We start from the raw sequence: 21003 nt of genomic DNA, 5'->3' as shown, positions 1-21003 counted from the left end.
AATAAACCCAAAGCAAGAAGGAAGGAAACAATACAGATTGCAGTACGAATCAATAAAATTGAAAATCGGAAAATAGAGAAAATCAATGAGATGAAAAGCTGTTTCTTTGAAAAAAAAAAACCTCAACTGATAACACATCTTGGAAGGCTGACAAAAACAAAAAGAGCAGACACAAAGAACTAATATTAGAAATAGGGGATATCATACTAGATCTTATAGCCATCGAAAGAATTATAAAAGAAATATAACAAACAACTTTGCATTCATAAATCTGACAACTTGGGAGAAAATGGGCCACTTCCACACAAAACAAAAACTACCAGAAATCAACCAAGATAAAATGGACAATGTGAATCACACTAAAATAAATATTTTTTCAATAGAAATGAAAGCAAATGTCCATACAAAGACCTATACACAAATGTTTTTAGCTTTGTTCATAAGCAGCCCAAGTATGTACCTCAACAGGTGACTGAATTTTGGTATTCACTATACAATCTAATACTACTTAGCAATAAGGATGAATGAACTCTTGATTCATGCTGGAACATGGGTCAATCTCAATTATATGAGTGAAGGAAGCTGGACAAAGAATATATACTGGATTATTCCATTTATATAAAATTCTAGAAAATTGAAACTAATATATAATGACAGAAGGAAGATGAGAGTTGCTTAGGAATGGGAGAGGGGTTTGGGGGTATGGAAGATAGCAAATTTACAAGGGGGTCTGAGGAAACTTTTGGGGTTGATGGATATGTCTGTTATTTTGATTGCAATGAAGATTTTACAGGTATGAATGTCAAAACTATTCAAATGGTACGCTTTAAATGCATTCAGTTTATTTTATATGAGTTATACTTCAATAAAGCTGTTTATTAAAATGAAATAATATGAGAAATACATGAAATTCTTCAGATTCTTCTTTTCCTGATACAGTTGGTTTCCTATTAGAAATGTTTGAAATTTGAACTCTTTTATACAATATCACAATATATTTACTTCTCATTCTGGCAGAATGAAGATCTGACTCTTTTAATTAAGGAAATGGAGCAGGGACAAAGTGACCTGGAGAAGGTGAAAGACCTTTATTCGGAGTCCTTGATCATGGATTGGTGGTACAATGGAGAAAAGGAAGGGAACAATAAGTGAGCATGCCAAAGTCCCTGTTTTCCCCATCACTGGAGTCCTCTCAGATACTCTGTTCATTCTCCTTGACATTTATTCTTTCTACAGTACTTTTGGGATTTATCTTAGTGAAAAGAATCACATAGCTTGATTATGTTAGAATTTTTTTTAAGGAAAAAGAATTCATAATCTAATAATTTAACAATCTAATATATGGCTTAAGGAGGCCACATATTTGACCTTTATGTGTAAGTTCTGGAATCGTTTAGTGGCACCTAAGAGCAGTGTTAAGGGTTCATCTCTATCCAGCGTGGGTTGGTCCCCCAAATCCAGCAGTGACAGAGCACAGCAGGAGTGCTGTGTAGTGCAGGAGATTTGACTCAGGGATCAGGAGGCCCAAGGGTCTGGACTCCACTCTGTGTTGATCTTAGAGAATCCCTGACTTCTTTCCAGACCTGTCCATTGCTGTTTGAGTCTTGGTTTCCTCATTAAAACGGTGGCTGTGGTGGTAGGATTTGGGATAGATAATGCTTCGGGTCTTTTTCTACCCTATATTCTAATATGTCTCTAATTAGTAATATGTAAACAAAAATCAAAACCACCCCAACACTTAGGGAAGGTGTCAAATCTTATGAAAACAATTTAACACTGCACAGATTTTCAAATATACCAGCTTCATATACATACTCATTTAGGAGGATGTCTTTTTATTTTAAAAAAGTGATAGCAAGTAGAAAGAAGTTGAAAAGAAATTTATCAATCAGGATTCCATCTTCATCAAAATTCACTGTCTTCCTGTTAGCAAATTAAGCATTAATATGGGTAGGAGACAGGGCATGAGTATGGGATCAGTAAAAAGAGATCAATGAATACTGGGCCATCTTATAATGAAATTTTACATTATTTTTGGAGTATTTACTTGGAAAAGCTTAGATACATCTTCTAAATTCAGAGAATTTGAACAAAAAACTTAGAGTCAAATAAATGGACAGCACCTCAGTGTAAATTACTCTCTATACCTTAACTGTCTTCTTTCCCTTGTTTAATCAAACTAAAAATCTCAGGACAATATCACCAGCAATTACTTGGAAGTTGGCTTAGTCACTTTTTATATCTGCTATTGCTTGAGTAGTGGATACACTCTTGTTTTTTATATTTCTTTTTTAGAGGCTGGATAGGGCAGGTTCTGGAGTCATGCAGAAATGTGTTTTAATCCAGGCTTCCCACCATTACTTGTTGGGTAAATTTGGGCAAGTTATTTAACCTTGCCAAGCCTCAGTTTCCTTATCTACAACATGGGAATAATGGTAGTTATAGGGTTGTTGGGAGATTAAATGAGGATATGCCTGTCATGTAATAAGAGCTCTAAATTAATATAAGGGAAAGACTAAAACTCAGTGCCTCATTCCTCAGGTAGCATGCTTCTATTCTACTGTATAACAGCACATTAGGAAAAGTTAACTCACTGACCTGGCTATAGTCAAAACCAAATTGCCTTTTCTAGTTTTCTACCAGGTGAAAAAATGTTTCGGCCCCCAAATCTCCTCTCACCTTCCTTTTTTTTCAAATATTTGTGGAGTACACACCATGTGCCAGGTAATCTGGGATGCACAGATGAATATAAACCCAGTCCCTTCCATCACAAGATGCACAGTGTAGTAGGGGATACAAACACACACAAGATTGTGAAACGCTGTGGGGGTCGTCTATGAAGCAGGCATTCAGGTGGGGGATAAAAGGGAGAGGCCGTGCTTTACAGTATTGGAACTAGAGATTGTTCTGGAAACTTTTCTTTCTGTGGCTACTATGTTAAGAACTTCAGAAAAGATGCATCTGGAATATTCTCAGGTATTTCTCGGGCCCCTCCTGGCCCCAGATCTTCACTAGCATGATTTGCTATCGTCTGGTACTTGCACAGGGGTCTAAGGCAAGGATTTCCCTTCTCTGGCTTTTTTAAGGGCTAGGTGTTCAACTCTTTGGTTGGAGAAATGGTTTTCTGTTAGGCTTTCTGGTTTACAGCTGGCTCTCCCTCATGTTAATTCTCACATCAGTCCCATAGAGTCAGTGCACACCTGAATTTCCTGTAGTTTATAGAGGAGGAAAATGATGATGTTCAGGGAAGATTGAGGGACTTCACAGAGTCACACAGCCAGGAAGGAACAAAGCTGTGATATGAGCCATATATAATGACACCACATCTGGGCCCCTGTCCACTCTTCTGTTTTGGGTGGGTGGGCATAAGGATTGTCCTTAAATTAACCTGTTTTGTTCCAAACAAGAGGAGACTCACTTCTTTGTAATATAATCGTATTGATCTAACTCTGCCTTATTGTTGGAAATCTTGTGTCTTCCCCCTCCTCTTTTTCTTCTTTCTTTCTTTGTTTTTCATCTAAATCAATACAGGCATCAAAAAGAAATCTCTTCTATGGTTTCAACCCCAGAAAAGTGTGCAAAACCTCACTCTGACATCGAGTCAACACAAATATCATCCCTAAATCTGTTCCAAGTACCAGAGAATCTTTCAAATCAAAAGATTCAGAAAAAGAAAGTCCTCCATGCAGGTACCAGTGAACAAAATGGTTTGATTCTTATTACCGGTTTTTCCTCAATGCAAGAAGGTAGAATAAAACAAAAATCCATTTATTTTTTTAAAGATTTTATTTATTTATTTGAGAGAGAGCTCACACATGTTCAAGTATGTGCATGTGCACAGGGGAGGGGGGGGCGGAGGGACAGTCCTGGTAGAGCCGATCTGGTGCTCCATCTCACCACCCCGCAATCACTATCTGAGCCAAAATTCAGAGTCAGATGCTTAACCGACTGAGCCACCCAACTGCCCCCACATAATATTTTATAAGAAGCCTAACCCTGTGGGGTATCGTGGTTTTGTTTTTGCTTTATTGACATATAATTGACATAGAACATGAGAGACTTCTGATTCTGGGAAACAAACAAGGGATAGTGGAAGGGGAGGTGAGTGGGGGGATGGGGTGAGTGGGTGACGGGCACTGAGGAGGGCACTTGACAGGATGAGCACTGGGCGTTATGTTGGCAAATCAAACTCCGATAAAAATATACAAAAAATAATATTATATTGGTTTTAGGAGTACGACATAATGACTTGATATTTGTATATATTGAAAGATGATCACCACAGTAAATCTAGTTACCATCCATCACCACACATAGTTACAAAAACTTTTTTTTTTTTTTGTTGTTGAGGACTTTTAAGATCTATGCTCTTAGATTTTGTTTTTGTGTTTGGTTTTGTTTTTAGATTCCATGTATAAATGAAATCATATAATATTTGTCTTTTTCTGTCTGATTCACTTCACTTAGCATAATGCCCTCAAGGTTTATCTATAAATGATGTGACAAATGACAAGATTTCTTTTTATGGCTGAATCATAATCATGTGTGTGCGCATGTGTATATAATGTTTATATATTACCTCTTATTTATCCATTCATCCATCAATGAAAATAGGTTGCTTCCATATCTTCACTATTATAAATAATGCTGCAATGAACATGGAGGTGCATATATCTTTTTGATTGGTGTTTTTTTCTTTTCTTTTCCTGAATACCCAGACCCAGATGTGGAATTGCTGAATCATATTGTAGTTCCAATTTTTTGAGGAACCTCTATACTGTTTTCTATCATGGCTGCATCAATTTGCATTCATTCCTACCAACAGTGCACAAGGGTTCCCTTTCTCCACATCCTCACCAATACTCATTGTCCTTTTGATTTTAGCCATTATAACAGGTGTGAGGTGATGTCTGCTTCTGATTTTGATTTGCATTTCCCTGATCGTTAGGGATGTTGAGCATCTTTTCATGTATCTGTTGGAGATCTGTATGTCTTCTTTGGCAAAAACTTTATTCAGGTTCTTTGCCCATTTATTAATTGAATTATTTAGGTTTTCTGGTGTTACGTTATAAAAATTCTTAATATTTTTTGTTATTAACCCCTATTGGACATATCATTTGCAAATATCTTCTCCCATTCAGATTGCCTTTTCATTTGTTCGTGGTTTCCTTCATTGTGCAGAAGCTTTTTATTTTGATGCAGTTCCAATAGTTTAATTTTGCTTTTGTTTCCCTTGCCAGAGGAAATATACCTTAGAAAATATCTCTGTGGCCAATGTCAAAAAATTACTGCTTATGTTTCTTCCAGGAATTTTATGGTTTCAGGTCTCACATTTAGGTCTGTAAACCATTTTGAGTTTATTTCAGTGTATAATGTAAGAAAGTTGACCAGTTTCATTCTCTTGCATGTAGCTAGCTATCCAGTTTTCCCAGCACCATTTGTCAAAGAGACTTTCCCCACTGTATATTCTTGCCTCCTGTGTCATGGATTAATTGACCATGAAAGTGCAGGGTTTTTTCTAGATGCTCTATTCTGTTCCATTGATTTGTGTCTGTTTTTGTGCCAGTAGCTTACTTTTTTGGGATCTGTATAGATTTGTAGTATGTCTAGAAATCTGGGATTGTGATACCTCCAGCTTTGTTCTTTTTCAAGATTGCTTTGGTTATTCAGTGCCTTTTGTGGTTACATACAAACATCAATATTCTTTGTCCTAATTCTGAGAAAAAATGTTGTTGGTATTTTTAATAGGGATTACATTAAATCTGTAAATTGCTTTGGGTAGTATGGACATTTTAACAATGTTTGTTCTTCCAGGAGAAAGGATTATTTTCTTATTTGTGTCATCTTCAGTTGCTTTCATCATTGTTTTATAGTTTTCAGAGTACAGGTCTTTCACCTCCTTGGTGATAAGATTATTCCTAGGGATTTCATTCTTTTTGGTGTAGTTGTAAATGGGATTGTTTTCTTAATTTCTCTTTTAGCTACTTCATTATTAGTGTAGAGAAATGCAATAGATTTCCGTATATTAATTTTGAATCCTATAACTTTACTGAATTCATTGATCAGTTTTAGTAGTTTTTTGGTGGAGTCTTTTGCGTTTTCTATGTATAGTATCATGTCATCTGCAAATACTGAAAGTTTCATGTCTTACCAATTTGGATGCCTTTTATTTCTTTTTCTTGTCTGATTGATGTATCTAGAACTTCTACCACTCCGTTGAATAAAAGTGGTGAGAGTGGACACCTTTGTTTTGTTCCTGATGTTAAAGGAAAAGTTCTCAATTTTTCACCATTGAGTATGATATTAGCTGTGGGCTTTTCATATTATGGCCTTTATTATGTTGAGAGTTCCCTCTATCCCTATTTTGTTGAGAGTTTTGATCATGAGTGGAGTTTTTATCATTTGCACTTTGTCAGATGCTTTTTCTGCATCTATTGAGATGATCCATATGGTTTTGATCCTTTCTTTTGTTATATTACATTGATTTGTGAATATTGAACCACGCTTGCATCCTTGGAATAAATCCCTTGATTGTGGTGAATGATTTTTTAAATGTATTGTTGGATTATCTTTGCTAATATTTTGTTGAAGACTTTTGCATCTATGTTCATCAGAGATATTGACCTGTAGTTCGTTCGTTCTTTCTTTCTTTCTTTCTTTCTTTCTTTCTTTCTTTCTTTCTTTCTTCCTTCCTTCCTTCCTTCCTTCCTTCCTTCCTTCCTTCCTTCCTTCCTTCCTTCCTTCTTTCTTTCTTTCTTTCTTTCTTTCTTTCTTTCTTTCTTTCTTTCTTTTTTTCGTGTGTGTCTTTATCTGGTTTTGGTATGAGTATAATGCTGGCCTTATAGAGTGAATTTGGAAGCTTTCCTTCCTCTTCTATGTTTTGGAATGGCTTAAAAAGAATAGGTATAACTTATCTTTAAATGTTTGGTAGAATTCACTTATAAGCCATCCGGTCCTGAACTTTTGTTTATTGGGAGTTTTTGGTTACTGATTCAATATGGTTGCTAGTAATTGATCTGTTCAAATCCTATTTCTTCCTGATTCAGTTTTGGAAGGTTATATGTTTCTAGGAAGGTATCCATTTCTTCTAGGTTGTCCAATTAGTTGGCATGTACTTTTTCATAATATTATAAACCTTTGTGTTTTTTTGGCGTTGGTTATTATTTCTCCTCCTTCAATTTCTGCTTTTATTTAATTGAGTTCTCTTCCCTTTTTTGTGGGTTTAGCTAAAGGTTTATCAATTTTGTTGATCTTTTCAAATAGCCAGCTCCTGGTTTCATTGATCTGTTCTATTTTTGGTCTGTATCATTTATTTTGCTCTAATTTTTATTATTTCCTTCTACTGGCTTTGGGCTTTGTTCTCCTCTTTCTAGCTCCTTTAGTCATACAGTTAGATTGGTTTTTTTGTTTTTTGTTTTTGTATAAAGTATGAACTTTACATTTTTTCCTATAGATGTTGCTTCAGCACCATTTTTTGAAAAGGCTACACTTATACTTACTCCAATGAATTAATTTTGTATCTTTGCTAAAAATCAGCTGGCTCTATCTGTGTAGGTTAAATCTAGGTTTTATACTTCTGTTCCACTGTTCTTTGTATCTCTCTCCACCAATACCACAATGTCTTTTTTTTTTTTTTTAAGATTTTATCTATCTATTCATGAGAGACACACAGAGGCAGAGACAGAGGCAGAGGGAAAGGCAGGTTTCCTGCTGAGAGCCTGATGCAGGACCCTGGGATCATGACCTGACCCAAAGGCAGACACTCAATCACTGAGCCACCCAGGTGCCCCACAATGTCTTGATTAATGTTGCTAGATGCCTTACTATCAGGTGCCATGATTCCTCCAACTTTATCTTTCTCTTGTTATTTTAGTTATTCAGGGGGGACTGAAAGTTTGTTTCAATTTTAGAGTATGATTATTTAAAGAAAACCTTTTTGGGATTTTGATAGGAATTACATTGAATTACATTACAACACATCTTTATAATGTTGATTCATCCAATCTGTGAACACGACTCATGAATATGACCATATATTTAGATCTTCTTTAATGTCTTACAGTAGCATTCTGTAATTTTCAGCTTAGAGATCTTATACATGTTGTATTAAGTATATACCTAATTATTTCATTGTATTTAGAGTGATTGTAAATGGTATTTGTTTTTGAATATAGGTTTCCATATGTTTTTTTTTTTTTTTTATGATAGTCACACACACACACAGAGAGAGAGAGAGGCAGAGACATAGGCAGAGGGAGAAGCAGGCTCCATGCACCGGGAGCCCGACGTGGGATTCGATCCCGGGTCTCCAGGATCGCGCCCTGGGCCAAAGGCAGGCGCCAAACCGCTGCGCCACCCAGGGATCCCAGGTTTCCATATGTTTTTAGTTAATTATGTTCATTGTCTATCAAAATGCAATTCATTTTGTGTGTTGATCTTGTAACTGGCAACTTTACTGAACTCAGTAGTTCTAGGATTTTTTTTTTTGTGTGTGTGTGTGTGTATATATATGCTTGTGGATTTCTTGCCATTTTTCGTATAGACAATATGTCATCTACAAATAGGGACAGTTTTATCTTCCTTTCCGGTCTCTCTGGCTTTATTTCTTTTTCTTGCCTTGTTGCAGAAGTTAGAACTTTCAGGACTATGTTGAATAAGAGTGATAAGAGTGTTCATTCTGGCCTTTTTCCCAGTCTTAAGGGAAAAGATACTCAGTCTTTCACCATTGTGAATGATACTAACTGTAGACTTCCTGTATATATTCTTTATCAATTTAAGGATGGTTCCCCTCATTTTAATTTTCTGAGAGTTTTTATCACAAGTGGGTGCCAAATTTTGTCAAGTGCTTTTGCTGCATCAATTGATAGACTGTTACATCAATAGTCTGTTGCATCAATAGACTTCTTTACTCTATTGGTGTGTGGATTACTGATTGATTTTCAAATGTTAAGCAACCTTGTATATCTGAATATTTTCCACTTCTGTTTTCTCAGCATATAATTCTTTAAGGACCTTGCTGGATTTGGTTTGCTAATACTCTATTGTGAATTTTTATATCTAAGTATATGAAGGATATTGGCCTATAGTTTTTCTTTTATCTTCTGTTTTTTTTCACATTTTTTAATTGATGTGCAGTTGATTTATAATACCATACTAGCCTTAGGTTTACACCATACTGGTTTAACATTTATAGAAATCATATAATCACCATCACGAAGTGACCACAATAAATCTAGCTACTATCTCACTATACAAAGTTGTTACATATGTTACATATTCTCTATGTTGCTTAAGGCTTTCTCTTTAATCCATGGATTATTTATAAATGTGTTGTTTAATTCCACATGTTTAGAGTTTTTCCTGTTGACTTTCTGTAATCACTTTCTAGTTTGATTTCTCTATGGTCAGATAACACACTCTGTATGATTTAAATTCTTTTAAATTAGTTGGGATCTGTTTTAGTGACTAATAGTTTATCTTGGTAAATGTTTTGTGGGCACTAGAAAAACACATGTATTCTGCTGTTACTGGGTGGAGTGTTCTGTCTATGTCAGACCCTATTGGTTTATTGTGTTGTTCTCTGTCCCTGCTGATTTTGTGACTAGTAGTTCTTTAAGTTTCTGAGGGGAAGTTATTAAGTTTTTAACTATATTTGTTGCTTTGTCTATTTTTTCTTTTGAACTCTATCAACTTTATTTAGCTTCATATATTTTAAGACTGTTTGGTTTACATGTACCCATTTAGGATCTATATGTTTTCCTGGTGGATTGATCCTTTTATTATGTAAATTTTCTTTGCTGTAAATTCTATTTTAGCAGATATTAATATTAGTCCCTCCAGGTTTTTATTAATATTTTCATGGTATGTCTTATTCCATCGTTTTACTTTCAATCTACCAGTGTTGTACTTGTAGGTAAGCCACTTGGGTGGCACAGTCAATAGAGCCTCCAGCTCTTGGTTTTGGTTCAGGTTGTGATCTCAGGGTCATGCAATCGAGCCCTGTTAGGCTTTGTGCTCAATGTGGAGTCTGCTTAAGACTTTCTCTCCCTCTTTCTCTGCCCCGCCTCCTATGCTTGTGCATACACATACACAGTCTGCCTCTAAAATAAATAAATCTGAAAAAAAAAAAAATCTGGGCAGCCAGGGTGGCTCAGCGGTTTAGCACCACCTTCGGTCTGGGGCATGATCCTGGGGACCCGGGATCCAGTCCCATGTTGGGCTCCCTGCGTGGAGCCTGCTTCTCCCTCTGCCTGTCTCTCTGCTTCTCTCTCTCTCTTTCTCTGTGTGTGTCTCTCATTAATAAATAAATAAAAATCTTAAAAATAAATAAAATAAATATTTTTTTAAAAAAATGTAAATTTCTTGTAAGTAGCATATAGTTTAATAGTGTTCTCTTATCTACTCTGCCATTATATACTTTTCGATTAATAGTGTTAGACTATTTCTGTTTAAAGTAATAGTTGATATGTTAGTACTTCTGTTATTTTATTATTTTTTACTTATTTTCATTGGTCTTGTTCCTCTGTTTATTTTTTCTTGCCTTCCTTCAGGTTACTTGAACATTTTTTAAATTATGTGTTCGTTTACTTGGGGTTTTTAAAAAATTACCTCTTTGTATGATTTTTGTAATTGTTTCTTTGAGTATGACACATACATAAGGGCTTATAAAAGTCAACTAGTGTCAACATTTAGCCACTTTGTGTAAGTGTGGAAATCTTACTTCAATTTAGGAAATTTCGAATTTCTTTATATTTCCCATGTTTAAATAGCATTGTCTTAAGTATCAGGTAGTGTTATAATTTCTATTTCAGTCATTTAAGGGTTGGTCTGCTAGCTACAGTGTTTTTTATTTTTATCTTTCAACTTCGTAGGAATGGTTTTATCTTCTCTTAATTCCTGAAGGACAACTGGACAATTTTACCACATTTAGAATTTGCAGTTGTTTGTTTTTTCCTTTTTGTAGTTGAAAAATCGTGAGTCTTCTCTCTGGGACCCCCTACATTTTAAATGTGAAATTTTCAGTCATTCAAACTGGTGTTCCCTTAGGTAATGTGTCCTTTCTCTCTGGCTACTTTCAAGATTTTTTTCTTTGTCTCTAATATTCAGATGTTTAACTGTAATGCATCGTGGCATGGATTTCTTTGGGTTTATTCTGCTTGGTGTTTGTTCAGCTTATTGAATCTGTACATTGTGTCTTTCACAAAATTTGGACAGTTTTCATCTACTATTTCTTTAAAAAGTCTCCCTGTTCTACTTTCTGTCTCCCTGTCCTTTTGAGACTCTGATGATATAAATGTTGGATATTTTGTTATTATCCTACAGGTGTCTGAGTCTCTGCTTATCTTTTGTCAGTGTTTTTTTTTTCTTGTTGTTTAAATTGACTGAATTCTATTGTTCTGTCTGCAAGTTCTCTGATACTATCCTCTGTCATCTCTGCTCCACTACTAAGCCCATCCAACAACTTTTTTTATTTATTTTTTAGTTCTTTAATTTCCACTTGGAAATTTTTATAACTTCTCTTTCTTAGTTGAGATTTTCTATTTGTTCATTTGTTTCAAGAGAATTTATAATTAATTGTTGAAACATTTTTATGACAGTTTCGTTGAAATCCTTATCAGATAATTCCAACTTCTGATGCATCATTCATTCTGCTGGCATCACTTGATTATCTTTCTCATTTAAGGTATGATTTTCATGGTTCTTGCTATGATGGGTAATTTTTATATTGTCCTGAACATTTTGTCTATTACGTAAGGGACTCTGAATCCTATTTAAATCTTTTATTTTAGGAAGTAGTTTCCCTATTTAAAGTTAGCACATAGACCTTAGCCTGCTTCTGTGATCTGTGGTTCCAAAAGTAATTTAATTTTCACAGCCTCTGTGGTATTATTTTGGTGCTTGGTTTGCTACTCCCAAGCTACTGCTGGTCCCTGCTGGTACTACCGAAGGGAGCATCAGGAGTTTCTTCAGGGCAGGAGGCTTGATGTCTCTCAGTGGGGAAAAACTGTAGTAGCTTCCCCACGACTATCTTTTTTCTTTTTTTAAGATTTTATTTATTTATTCATGACAGACAGAGAGAGAAAGAGAGTCAGAGACACAGGCAGAGGGAGAAGTAGGCTCCATGCAGGGAGCCCAACATGGGACTCGATCCTGGGTCTCCAGGACCGTACGCCAGGCTGAAGGCATCGCCAAACCACTGGGCCATCGGGGCTGCCCCCCACGACTATCTTTTGAGTGCATTCTTGTCTCTGGGCAGGAAAGGAAAGCCTTGAACATATAGAGGCCAAGGGACTTCCTGGTATGGGCCACCTGCCATAGATGGATCAGTCTTACATGATCTATCCACTTGTTGTGGTATCTCTGTACAAGGGAGGAATATCTTAGGCTCATGTGAACATAAAGGCTTCCTATATCAGGCCGCTTGTGTAGCCTATCTGCCCATTCCAGTAAACCTGAGTTTTGCTAGAAATGCTACTTGCTATTTGTCCTAAACATTTTTTAAAATAAATTTATTTTTTATTGGTGTTCAATTTACCAACATACAGAATAACACCCAGTGCTCATCCCGTCAAGTGCCCCCCTCAGTGCCTGTCACCCATTCACCCCCACCCCTCACCCTCCTCCCCTTCCACCACCCCTAGTTTGTTTCCCAGAGTTAGGAGTCTTTTTTTTTTTAATAAAATAATTTTTATTGGTGTTCAATTTACCAACATACAGAATAACACCCAGTGCTCATCCTGTCAAGTGTCCCCCTCAGTGCCTGTCACCCACTCACCCCCACCCCCCTCCTCCCCTTCCACCACCCTCCTCCCCTTCCACCACCCCTAGTTCGTTTCCCAGAGTTAGGAGTCTTTATGTTCTGTCTCCCTTTCTGATATTTCCCACACATTTCTTCTCCCTTCCCTTATATTCCCTTTCACTATTATTTATATTCCCCAAATGAATGAGAACATACACTGTTTGTCCTTCTCCGATTGACTTACTTCACTCAGCATAATACCCTCCAGTTCCATCCATGTTGAAGCAATTGGTGGGTATTTGTCGTTTCTAATGGCTGAGTAATATTCCATTGTATACATAAACCACATCTTCTTTATCCATTCATCTTTCGATGGACACCGAGGCTCCTTCCACAGTTTGGCTGTCGTGGACATTGCTGCTATAAACATCGGGGTGCAGGTGTCCCGGCGTTTCATTGCATCTGAATCATTGGGGTAAATCCCCAGCAGTGCAATTGCTGGGTCGTAGGGCAGGTCTATTTTTAACTCTTTGAGGAACCTCCACACAGTTTTCCAGAGTGGCTGCACCAGTTCACATTCCCACCAACAGTGTAAGAGGGTTCCCTTTTCTCCGCATCCTCTCCAACATTTGTGGTTTCCTGCCTTGTTAATTTCCCCCATTCTCACTGGGGTGAGGTGGTATCTCATTGTGGTTTTGATTTGTATTTCCCTGATGGCAAGTGATGCGGAGCATTTTCTCATGTGCGTGTTGGCCATGTCTGTGTCTTCCTCTGTGAGATTTCTGTTCATGTCTTTTGCCCATTTCATGATTGGATTGTTTGTTTCTTTGGTGTTGAGTTTAATAAATTCTTTATAGATCTTGGAAACTAGCCCTTTATCTCATACGTCATTTGCAAATAACTTCTCCCATTCTGTAGGTTGTCTTTTAGTTTTGTTGACTGTATCCTTTGCTGTGCAGAAGCTTCTTATCTTGATAAAGTCCCAATAGTTCATTTTTGCTTTTGTTTCTTTTGCCTTCGTGGATGTATCTTGCAAGAAGTTACTGTGGCCGAGTTCAAAAAGGGTGTTGCCTGTGTTCTTCTCTAGGATTTTGATGGAATCTTGTCTCACATTTAGATCTTTCATCCATTTTGAGTTTATCTTTGTGTATGGTGCAAGAGAGTGGTCTAGTTTCATTCTTCTGCATGTGGATGTCCAATTTTCCTGGCACCATTTATTGAAGAGACTGTCTTTCTTCCAATGGATAGTCTTTCCTCCTTTATCGAATATTAGTTGACCATAAAGTTCAGGGTCCACTTCTGGGTTCTCTATTCTGTTCCATTGATCTATGTGTCTGTTTTTGTGCCAGTACCACACTGTCTTGATGACCACAGCTTTGTAGTACAACCTGAAATCTGGCATTGTGATGCCCCCAGATATGGTTTTCTTTTTTAAAATTCCCCTGGCTATTCGGGGTCTTTTCTGATTCCACACAAATCTTAAAATAATTTGTTCTAACTCTCTTAAGAAAGTCCATGGTATTTTGTTTTTTTTTTTTGTTTTGTTTTTTGTTTGTTTGTTTTTTTTTTTTTTTTTTTTTAGTCCATGGTATTTTGATAGGGATTGCATTAAACATGTAAATTGCCCTGGGTAACATTGACATTTTCACAATATTCATTATGCCAATCCATGAGCATAGAATATTTTTCCATCTCTTTGTGTCTTCCTCAATTTCTTTCAGAAGTGTTCTATAGTTTTTAGGGTATAGATCCTTTACCTCTTTGGTTAGGTTTATTCCTAGGTATCTTATGCTTTTGGGTACAATTGTAAATGGGATTGACTCCTTAATTTCTCTTTCTTCAGTCTCATTGTTAGTGTATAGAAATGCCACTGATTTCTGGGCATTGATTTTGTATTCTGCCATGCTACCAAATTGCTGTATGAGTTCTAGCAATCTTGGGGTGGAGGCTTTTGGGTTTTCTATGTAGAGTATCATGTCATCGGCGAAGAGGGAGAGTTTGACTTCTTCTTTGCCAATTTGAATGCCTTTAATGTCTTTTTGTTGTCTGATTGCTGAGGCTAGGACTTCCAGTACTATGTTGAATAGCAGTGGTGAGAGTGGACATCCCTGTCTTGTTCCTGATCTTAGGGGAAAGGCTCCCAGTGCTTCCCCATTGAGAATGATATTTGCTGTGGGCTTTTCATAGATGGCTTTTAAGATGTTGAGGAATGTTCTCTCTATCCCTACACTCTGAAGAGTTTTGATCAGGAATGGATGCTGTATTTTGTCAAATGCTTTCTCTGCATCTAATGAGAGGATCATATGGGTCTTGGTTTTTCTCTTGCTGATATGATGAATCACATTGATTGTTTTACAAGTGTTGAACCAGCCTTGTGTCCCGGGGATAAATCCTACTTGGTCATGGTGAATAATTTTCTTAATATACTGTTGGATCCTATTGGCTAGTATCTTGTTGAGAATTTTTTCATCCATGTTCATCAGGGATATTGGTCTGTAATTCTCCTTTTTGGTGGGGTCTTTGTCTGGTTTTGGAATTAAGGTGATGCTGGCCTCATAGAACAAATTTGGAAGTACTCCATCTCTTTCTATCTTTCCAAACAGCTTTAGTAGAATAGGTATGGTTTCTTCTTTAAACGTTTGATAGAATTCCCCTGGGAAGCCATCTGGCCCTGGACTTTTGTGTCTTGGGAGGTTTTTGATGACTGCTTCAATTTCCTCCCTGGTTATTGGCCTGTTCAGGTTTTCTATTTCTTCCTGTTCCAGTTTTGGTAGTTTGTGGCTTTCCAGGAATGCGTCCATTTCTTCCAGATTGCCTAATTTATTGGCGTATAGCTGCTCATAATATGTTTTTAAAATCGTTTGTATTTCCTTGGTGTTGATAGTGATCTCTCCTTTCTCATTCATGATTTTATTAATTTGAGTCTTCTCTCTCTTCTTTTTAATAAGGCTGGCTAATGGTTTATCTATCTTATTAATTCTTTCAAAGAACCAACTCCTGGTTCTGTTGATCTGTTCCACAGTTCTTCTGGTCTCGATTTCGTTGAGTTCTGCTAGAATCTTTATTAACTCTCTTCTTCTGCAGGGTGTAGGATCTATTTGCTGTTTTTTCTCTAGCTCCTTTATGTGTAAGGTTAGCTTTTGTATTTGAGTTCTTTCCAGTTTTTGAATGGATGCTTGTATTGCGATGTATTTCCCCCTTAGGACTGCTTTTGCTGCATCCCAAAGATTTTGAACGGTTGTATCTTCATTCTCACTAGTTTCCATGAATCTTTTTAATTCTTCCTTAATTTCCTGGTTGACCCTTTCATCTTTTAGCAGGATGGTCCTTAATCTCCACATGTTTGAAGTCCTTCCAAACTTCTTGTTGTGATTTAGTTCTAATTTCAAGGCATTATGGTCTGAGAATATGCAGGGGACGATCCCAATCTTTTGGTATCGGTTCAGACCCGATTTGTGACCCAGTATGTGGTCTATTCTGGAGAAAGTCCCATGTGCACTTGAGAAGAATGTGTATTCAGTTGAGTTTGGATGTAAAGTTCTGTAGATATCTGTGAAATCCATCTGGTCCAGTGTATCATTTAGCTCTCGTTTCTTTAGAGATGTTGTGCTTAGAAGACCTATCGAGTATAGAAAGAACTAGATTGAAGTCACCAAATATAAGTGTATTATTATGTAAGTATTTCTTCACTTTGGTTAATAATTGATTTATATATTTGGCAGCTCCCACATTCGGGGCATATATATTGAGGATTGTTAAGTCCTCTTGTTGGATAGATCCTTTAAGTATGATTGTTAAGTCTTCTTGTTGGATAGATCCTTTAAGTATCATATCCTTAAGTATGATCCTTTAAGTCCGTCTTCATCTCTTACTACAGTCTTCGGGGTAAATTTTAGTTTATCTGATATAAGGATGGCTACCCCTGCTTTCTTTTGAGGACCATTTGAATGGTAAATGGTTCTCCAACCTTTTATTTTCAGGCTGTAGGTGTCCTTCTGTCTAAAATGAGTCTTTTGTAGACAGCAAATAGATGGGTCCTGCTTTTTTATCCAGTCTGAAACCCTGCGCCTTTTGATGGGGTCATTAAGCCCGTTCACGTTCAGAGTTACTTTTGAGAGATATGAGTTTAGTGTCACCATAGTGTCTATGGTGTTTAGTGTCTATTCAGTCCTTGTTTTTGTGGATTGTTCCACTGAACTTCTTCTTAAAGGGGAATTTTAAGAGTCCCCCTTAAAATTTCTTGCAGAGCTGGTTTGGAGGTCACATATTCTTTCAGTTCCTGCCTGTCTTTGAAGCTCTTTATCTCTCCTTCCATTTTGAATGAGAGCCTTGCTGGATAAAGTATTCTTGGTTCCATGTTCTTCTCATTTAGGACCCTGAATATATCCTGCCAGCCCTTTCTGGCCTGCCAGGTCTCTGTGGAGAAGTCTGCTGTTACCCTAATACTCTTCCCCATAAAAGTCAGGGATTTCTTGTCTTTTGCTGCTTTAAGGATCTTCTCTTTATCTTTGGAATTTGCAAGCTTAACTATTAAATGTCGAGGTGTTGAATGGTTTTTATTGATTTTTGGGGGGGAGAATCTCTCTATTTCCTGGATCTGAATGCCTGTTTCCCTTCCCAGATTAGGAAAGTTTTCAGCTATGATTTGTTCAAATACATATTTTGGCCCTCTGGCCTTTTCGGCGCCCTCGGGAACACCAATTAAACGTAGGTTTTTCTTCCTCAGGCTGTCGTTTATTTCCTTTAATCTATCTTCATGGTCTTTTAATTGTTTGTCTCTTTTTTCCTCAGTTTGCCTCTTTGCCATCAACTTGTCTTCTATGTCACTCACTTGTTCTTCCACCTCGTTAACCCTCGTCGTTAGGACTTCTAGTTTGGATTGCATCTCATTCAATTGATTTTTAATTTCTGCCTGATTGGATCTAAATTCTGCAGTCATGAAGTCTCTTGAGTCCTTTATGCTTTTTTTCTAGAGCCACCAGTAGCTGTATAATAGTGCTTCTGAATTGGCTTTCTGACATTGAATTGTAATCCAGATTTTGTAACTCTGTGGGAGAGAAGACTGTTTCTGATTCTTTCTTTTGAGGTGAGGTTTTCCTTCTAGTCATTTTGCTCAGTGCAGAGTGGCCAAAAACAAGTTGTATTGGGAAAAGGAGAAAAAGAGAGAAAAAAAGGAAAGAAAAGAGAAAAAGAAAAAAGAAAAAAGGAAGAAAAAAATGAAAAAAGAGAAGAGAAAGAAAAAGAAAGGCGAAAAAAAGGGTGGGGGAAGCAATCAGAAATCAAAAAGAGGGGATCCCTGTGGCCCAGTGGTTTGGCGCCTGCCTTTGGCCCAAGGCGCGATCCTGGAGACCCGGGATCGAATCCCACGTCGGGCTCCGGGTGCATGGAGCCTGCTTCTCCCTCTGCCTATGTCTCTGCCTCTCTCTCTCTCTCTCTCTCTCTCTCTCTCTCTCTCTCTGTGACTATCATAAATAAAAAAAAAAATTAAAAAAAAAAGAAATCAAAAAGAAAAAAAAAACACGGGGGAGTATCTTTGACTCTGTATACTTTAAATCCCTTGGCTTCCCCTGGAACTTGTCCGTCTAGCTGGTCTTCTGGGGGAGGGGCCTGTTGTGCTGATTTTCAGGTGTTAGCACTTGGGGGAGCTGCTCTGTCCCCTGCCTGGTGCAGGGCTCAGTGGGGGTTGTTTACCCCGTGAGGCCCCTGGAGGAACAACCCTGAGGCCAGCTCTGGAGCCCTGGCTTCAGCTCCCGCAGTCTGCAGGGCCTGGAGGCTCCGGGGCGGGGCCGCTGATCTGCTCAGCTCGGGGCAGGAGCGTCCTTGCTGTCCTGGGCCCTCCCGGCCTCTGCCTGTCCCGGAGGGAGGCCGGATGCTGAGCTACGTCCGGGCGCCCAGTGCTCCCCAGCCTGTGCTGTTGGATTCGCTCTCCCGGCCGCCCAGCCCCCTCCGCAAGGAGCCTCTTCCTCTGTCCGAGCCCGCCCGAGCCCCTCCGAGCTGCTCCCGCCCCGCAGCCCCCTCCGCGGAGCCGCCGCCCCAGCCCCTCCGAGCTGCTCCGGGTCCCGCCGTGTGCTGCAGCCCTTAGGGAGCTCGGCGTATCTCCCGGGGCGCAGGTGTCTGTTAGTGTCCCAGGGAGCCCGAGGGCATCCCCGCCCTCCTGGGTCCTGCTCTAACTCCCTGCGAGCCCCTTTCCGCCCGGGAAGGTTGGTGCAGCCCCTGCGTCTCCGGGACGGGGCTCTCCTGTCCTGGGGACACTCGCCCCGGCCTCAGCCCGGCTCCTCGCGGGGCTCCTCCCCCTTGGAGGCCTTTTGTTTCTTTGTTTCTTTTTCCCCGTCTTCCTACCTTGATAGAAGCGCGAACTCTTCTCACTGTAGCCTTCCAGCTGGTCTCTCTTTAAATCTCAGGCCGAATTTGTAGATTTTCAGGATAATTTGAAGGTTATCTAGGTAATTTGGTGGGGACAGGTGACTTGGGGACCCTCCTCTTCCTCCATCTTGCCCCTCCTCTGTCCTAAACATTTTAATGGCCTTTGTCACTTCCACCATTTCGCTTAGATTTGGGATTGTTGCTATTGATACATGTCCCTGTCCTGAATTTTTGTTCTGTTTCAATTCTTAACATAGAAGAGTAATGAAATATAGTGACTGACTGCAGAGCTTGGGGAGTAGTTAAGTGCTTGAATCCACTGCCAGATAAATATTTTTTTATTTGTTTTTTTTAGGGTTTGGGAATAGTACAGTTGTTTTTTTATTTTTTATGTTTGGAGACTTTGGGAGCTAAATTTGTTTTCATTTTGTCATACCTATTATTTTGCCTAACAATTTTGGTCAACGTGGCCTTGCCAGAGTTCAGCTTCCTATGTGGATCATAAAATTTATGCCTTTTATTCACAGACATAGCTCCCAATGAAATTTACCCATCTTAATTCCTGGTTACAGAGGCAACCAAGACAGGCTTCACCCTGTTGTTGCCTAGAAAAATAATGAATAATAAATAGCACAGTCCTATCTCTATGTACAGAGACCACTGATGTTAACTTTCTGTGCAAAAGGGAGACAATTTATAGATTACTAGCTCATCTTCCACCTAATTATCTAGTTTCTTATAGGAGAGGTTAAGTGCCTTTTGTTGAAAACAAGGACACATTCCATTGATGAGTACTGCATAAACCCTTGGTACTTGTGCCTCCAAATTGTGAAATACAGAACATACAATTAATGTGGCTTCTGTAATCACATATGAAAAATAATCAAGATGTCTTGGTACAAGCTCATTACCTCTGTATAACACTCAGATTAAATGTTAGTATTTGATGAGTATCTATTTGCTAGTTAAAGGCCTGCAGTCTATGAACATGGTGAGAAATCACTCCTAGGGTTATGTTATGTTGCCCTTAAGCCACACATATCTAGGAGAGCCCAGTATACTTACATGAGCTCTTAAAAGGAGGGGCTTTTTCCAGCCCATGACAGAAAAGAAAGTCAAAGAAACTTGAAGCATGAGGGGAATCCAGTGTGCCATTGCTGGCTTGAAGATGAAGGGGCTACCTGAGCAGTAACATAGGTGCTTAGGGAGCTGAGAGCCCCCCCACCCCCCACCCCAGCAGCCAGCAAGGACTCACAGCAGTCTCACAACTGCAAGGAAAAAAGTTCTGCCAACGACTTGAATGAGCTAGGAAGTGTATCTGTCCCAAAGAGGGGGAGAGCTTGAGCTCAGATAAGTGGAACAAGCCTTTACTGCAGTGTTTGGTTGGTAGCAGAACTGTCCTCTGAGGTTTGGAAACTATACTCTTTTTTTTTAAGGATCCAAGGAAATAGATACATCTAATAAAGTCTCTCCTTTGTCCCAAATTCCTTTAACCCCTTTCCTTTTTATACCAACAGAATCCACCAAAACTAGCCTGCTCAGAAGCCAGATGTCCACCCTCAAGAGCTCAACTTGCAGTGAGAGGACAGATGGCCTTTCTGCTTCCAGCAACTGGAACACTTCAAGTGACAGAGGCAAGCCAGAGAGGGTCTCTATGGCAGGAAGCCCAGGATGGCCTCCCTTTGCCCAGTGTGTCTGCTCCTAAAAGAACTGGGTGTAGAAACACTTGGGGGGGAGACAAATCTTTTTTTTTTTTTTTTTTTGGAAACAAATCATTTTTAAATGGGTTGGGATTGCTTTCTGTTCAGGAACTCCTTGTAAATCAGGTCTGCTTACTATAGTGAACTGTATTTTCTTAGACTGAAATTTGCAATTACTGTGCCTAGATGTTTAATATACAA

The 21003-nt window shown here is 38.5% G+C and overlaps 1 protein-coding gene across 10 annotated transcripts in view; it reads left to right on the top strand.

Annotated features, from left to right (window-relative positions):
• Positions 1-21003, top strand: part of VWA3B (von Willebrand factor A domain containing 3B) — a 256331-nt gene that overhangs the window by 116104 nt on the left and 119224 nt on the right. For all 10 annotated transcript variants that reach the window (XM_035696404.2, XM_025464606.3, XM_025464618.3 and 7 more), the window contains 3 exons: positions 1018-1148; positions 3532-3689; positions 20620-20736. In XM_035696404.2, the coding sequence (XP_035552297.1) occupies positions 1018-1148; positions 3532-3689; positions 20620-20736 (406 nt within the window). The remainder of the gene's footprint in view (positions 1-1017; positions 1149-3531; positions 3690-20619; positions 20737-21003) is intronic.

This window comes from Canis lupus, chromosome 10 (assembly GCF_003254725.2).
Source record: "Canis lupus dingo isolate Sandy chromosome 10, ASM325472v2, whole genome shotgun sequence".
In the NCBI taxonomy this organism is placed as follows: Eukaryota; Metazoa; Chordata; class Mammalia; order Carnivora; family Canidae; genus Canis; species Canis lupus.
The sequence above is the reverse complement of the archived record's forward strand: the minus strand, read 5'-3'. Positions and strand labels throughout refer to the sequence as shown.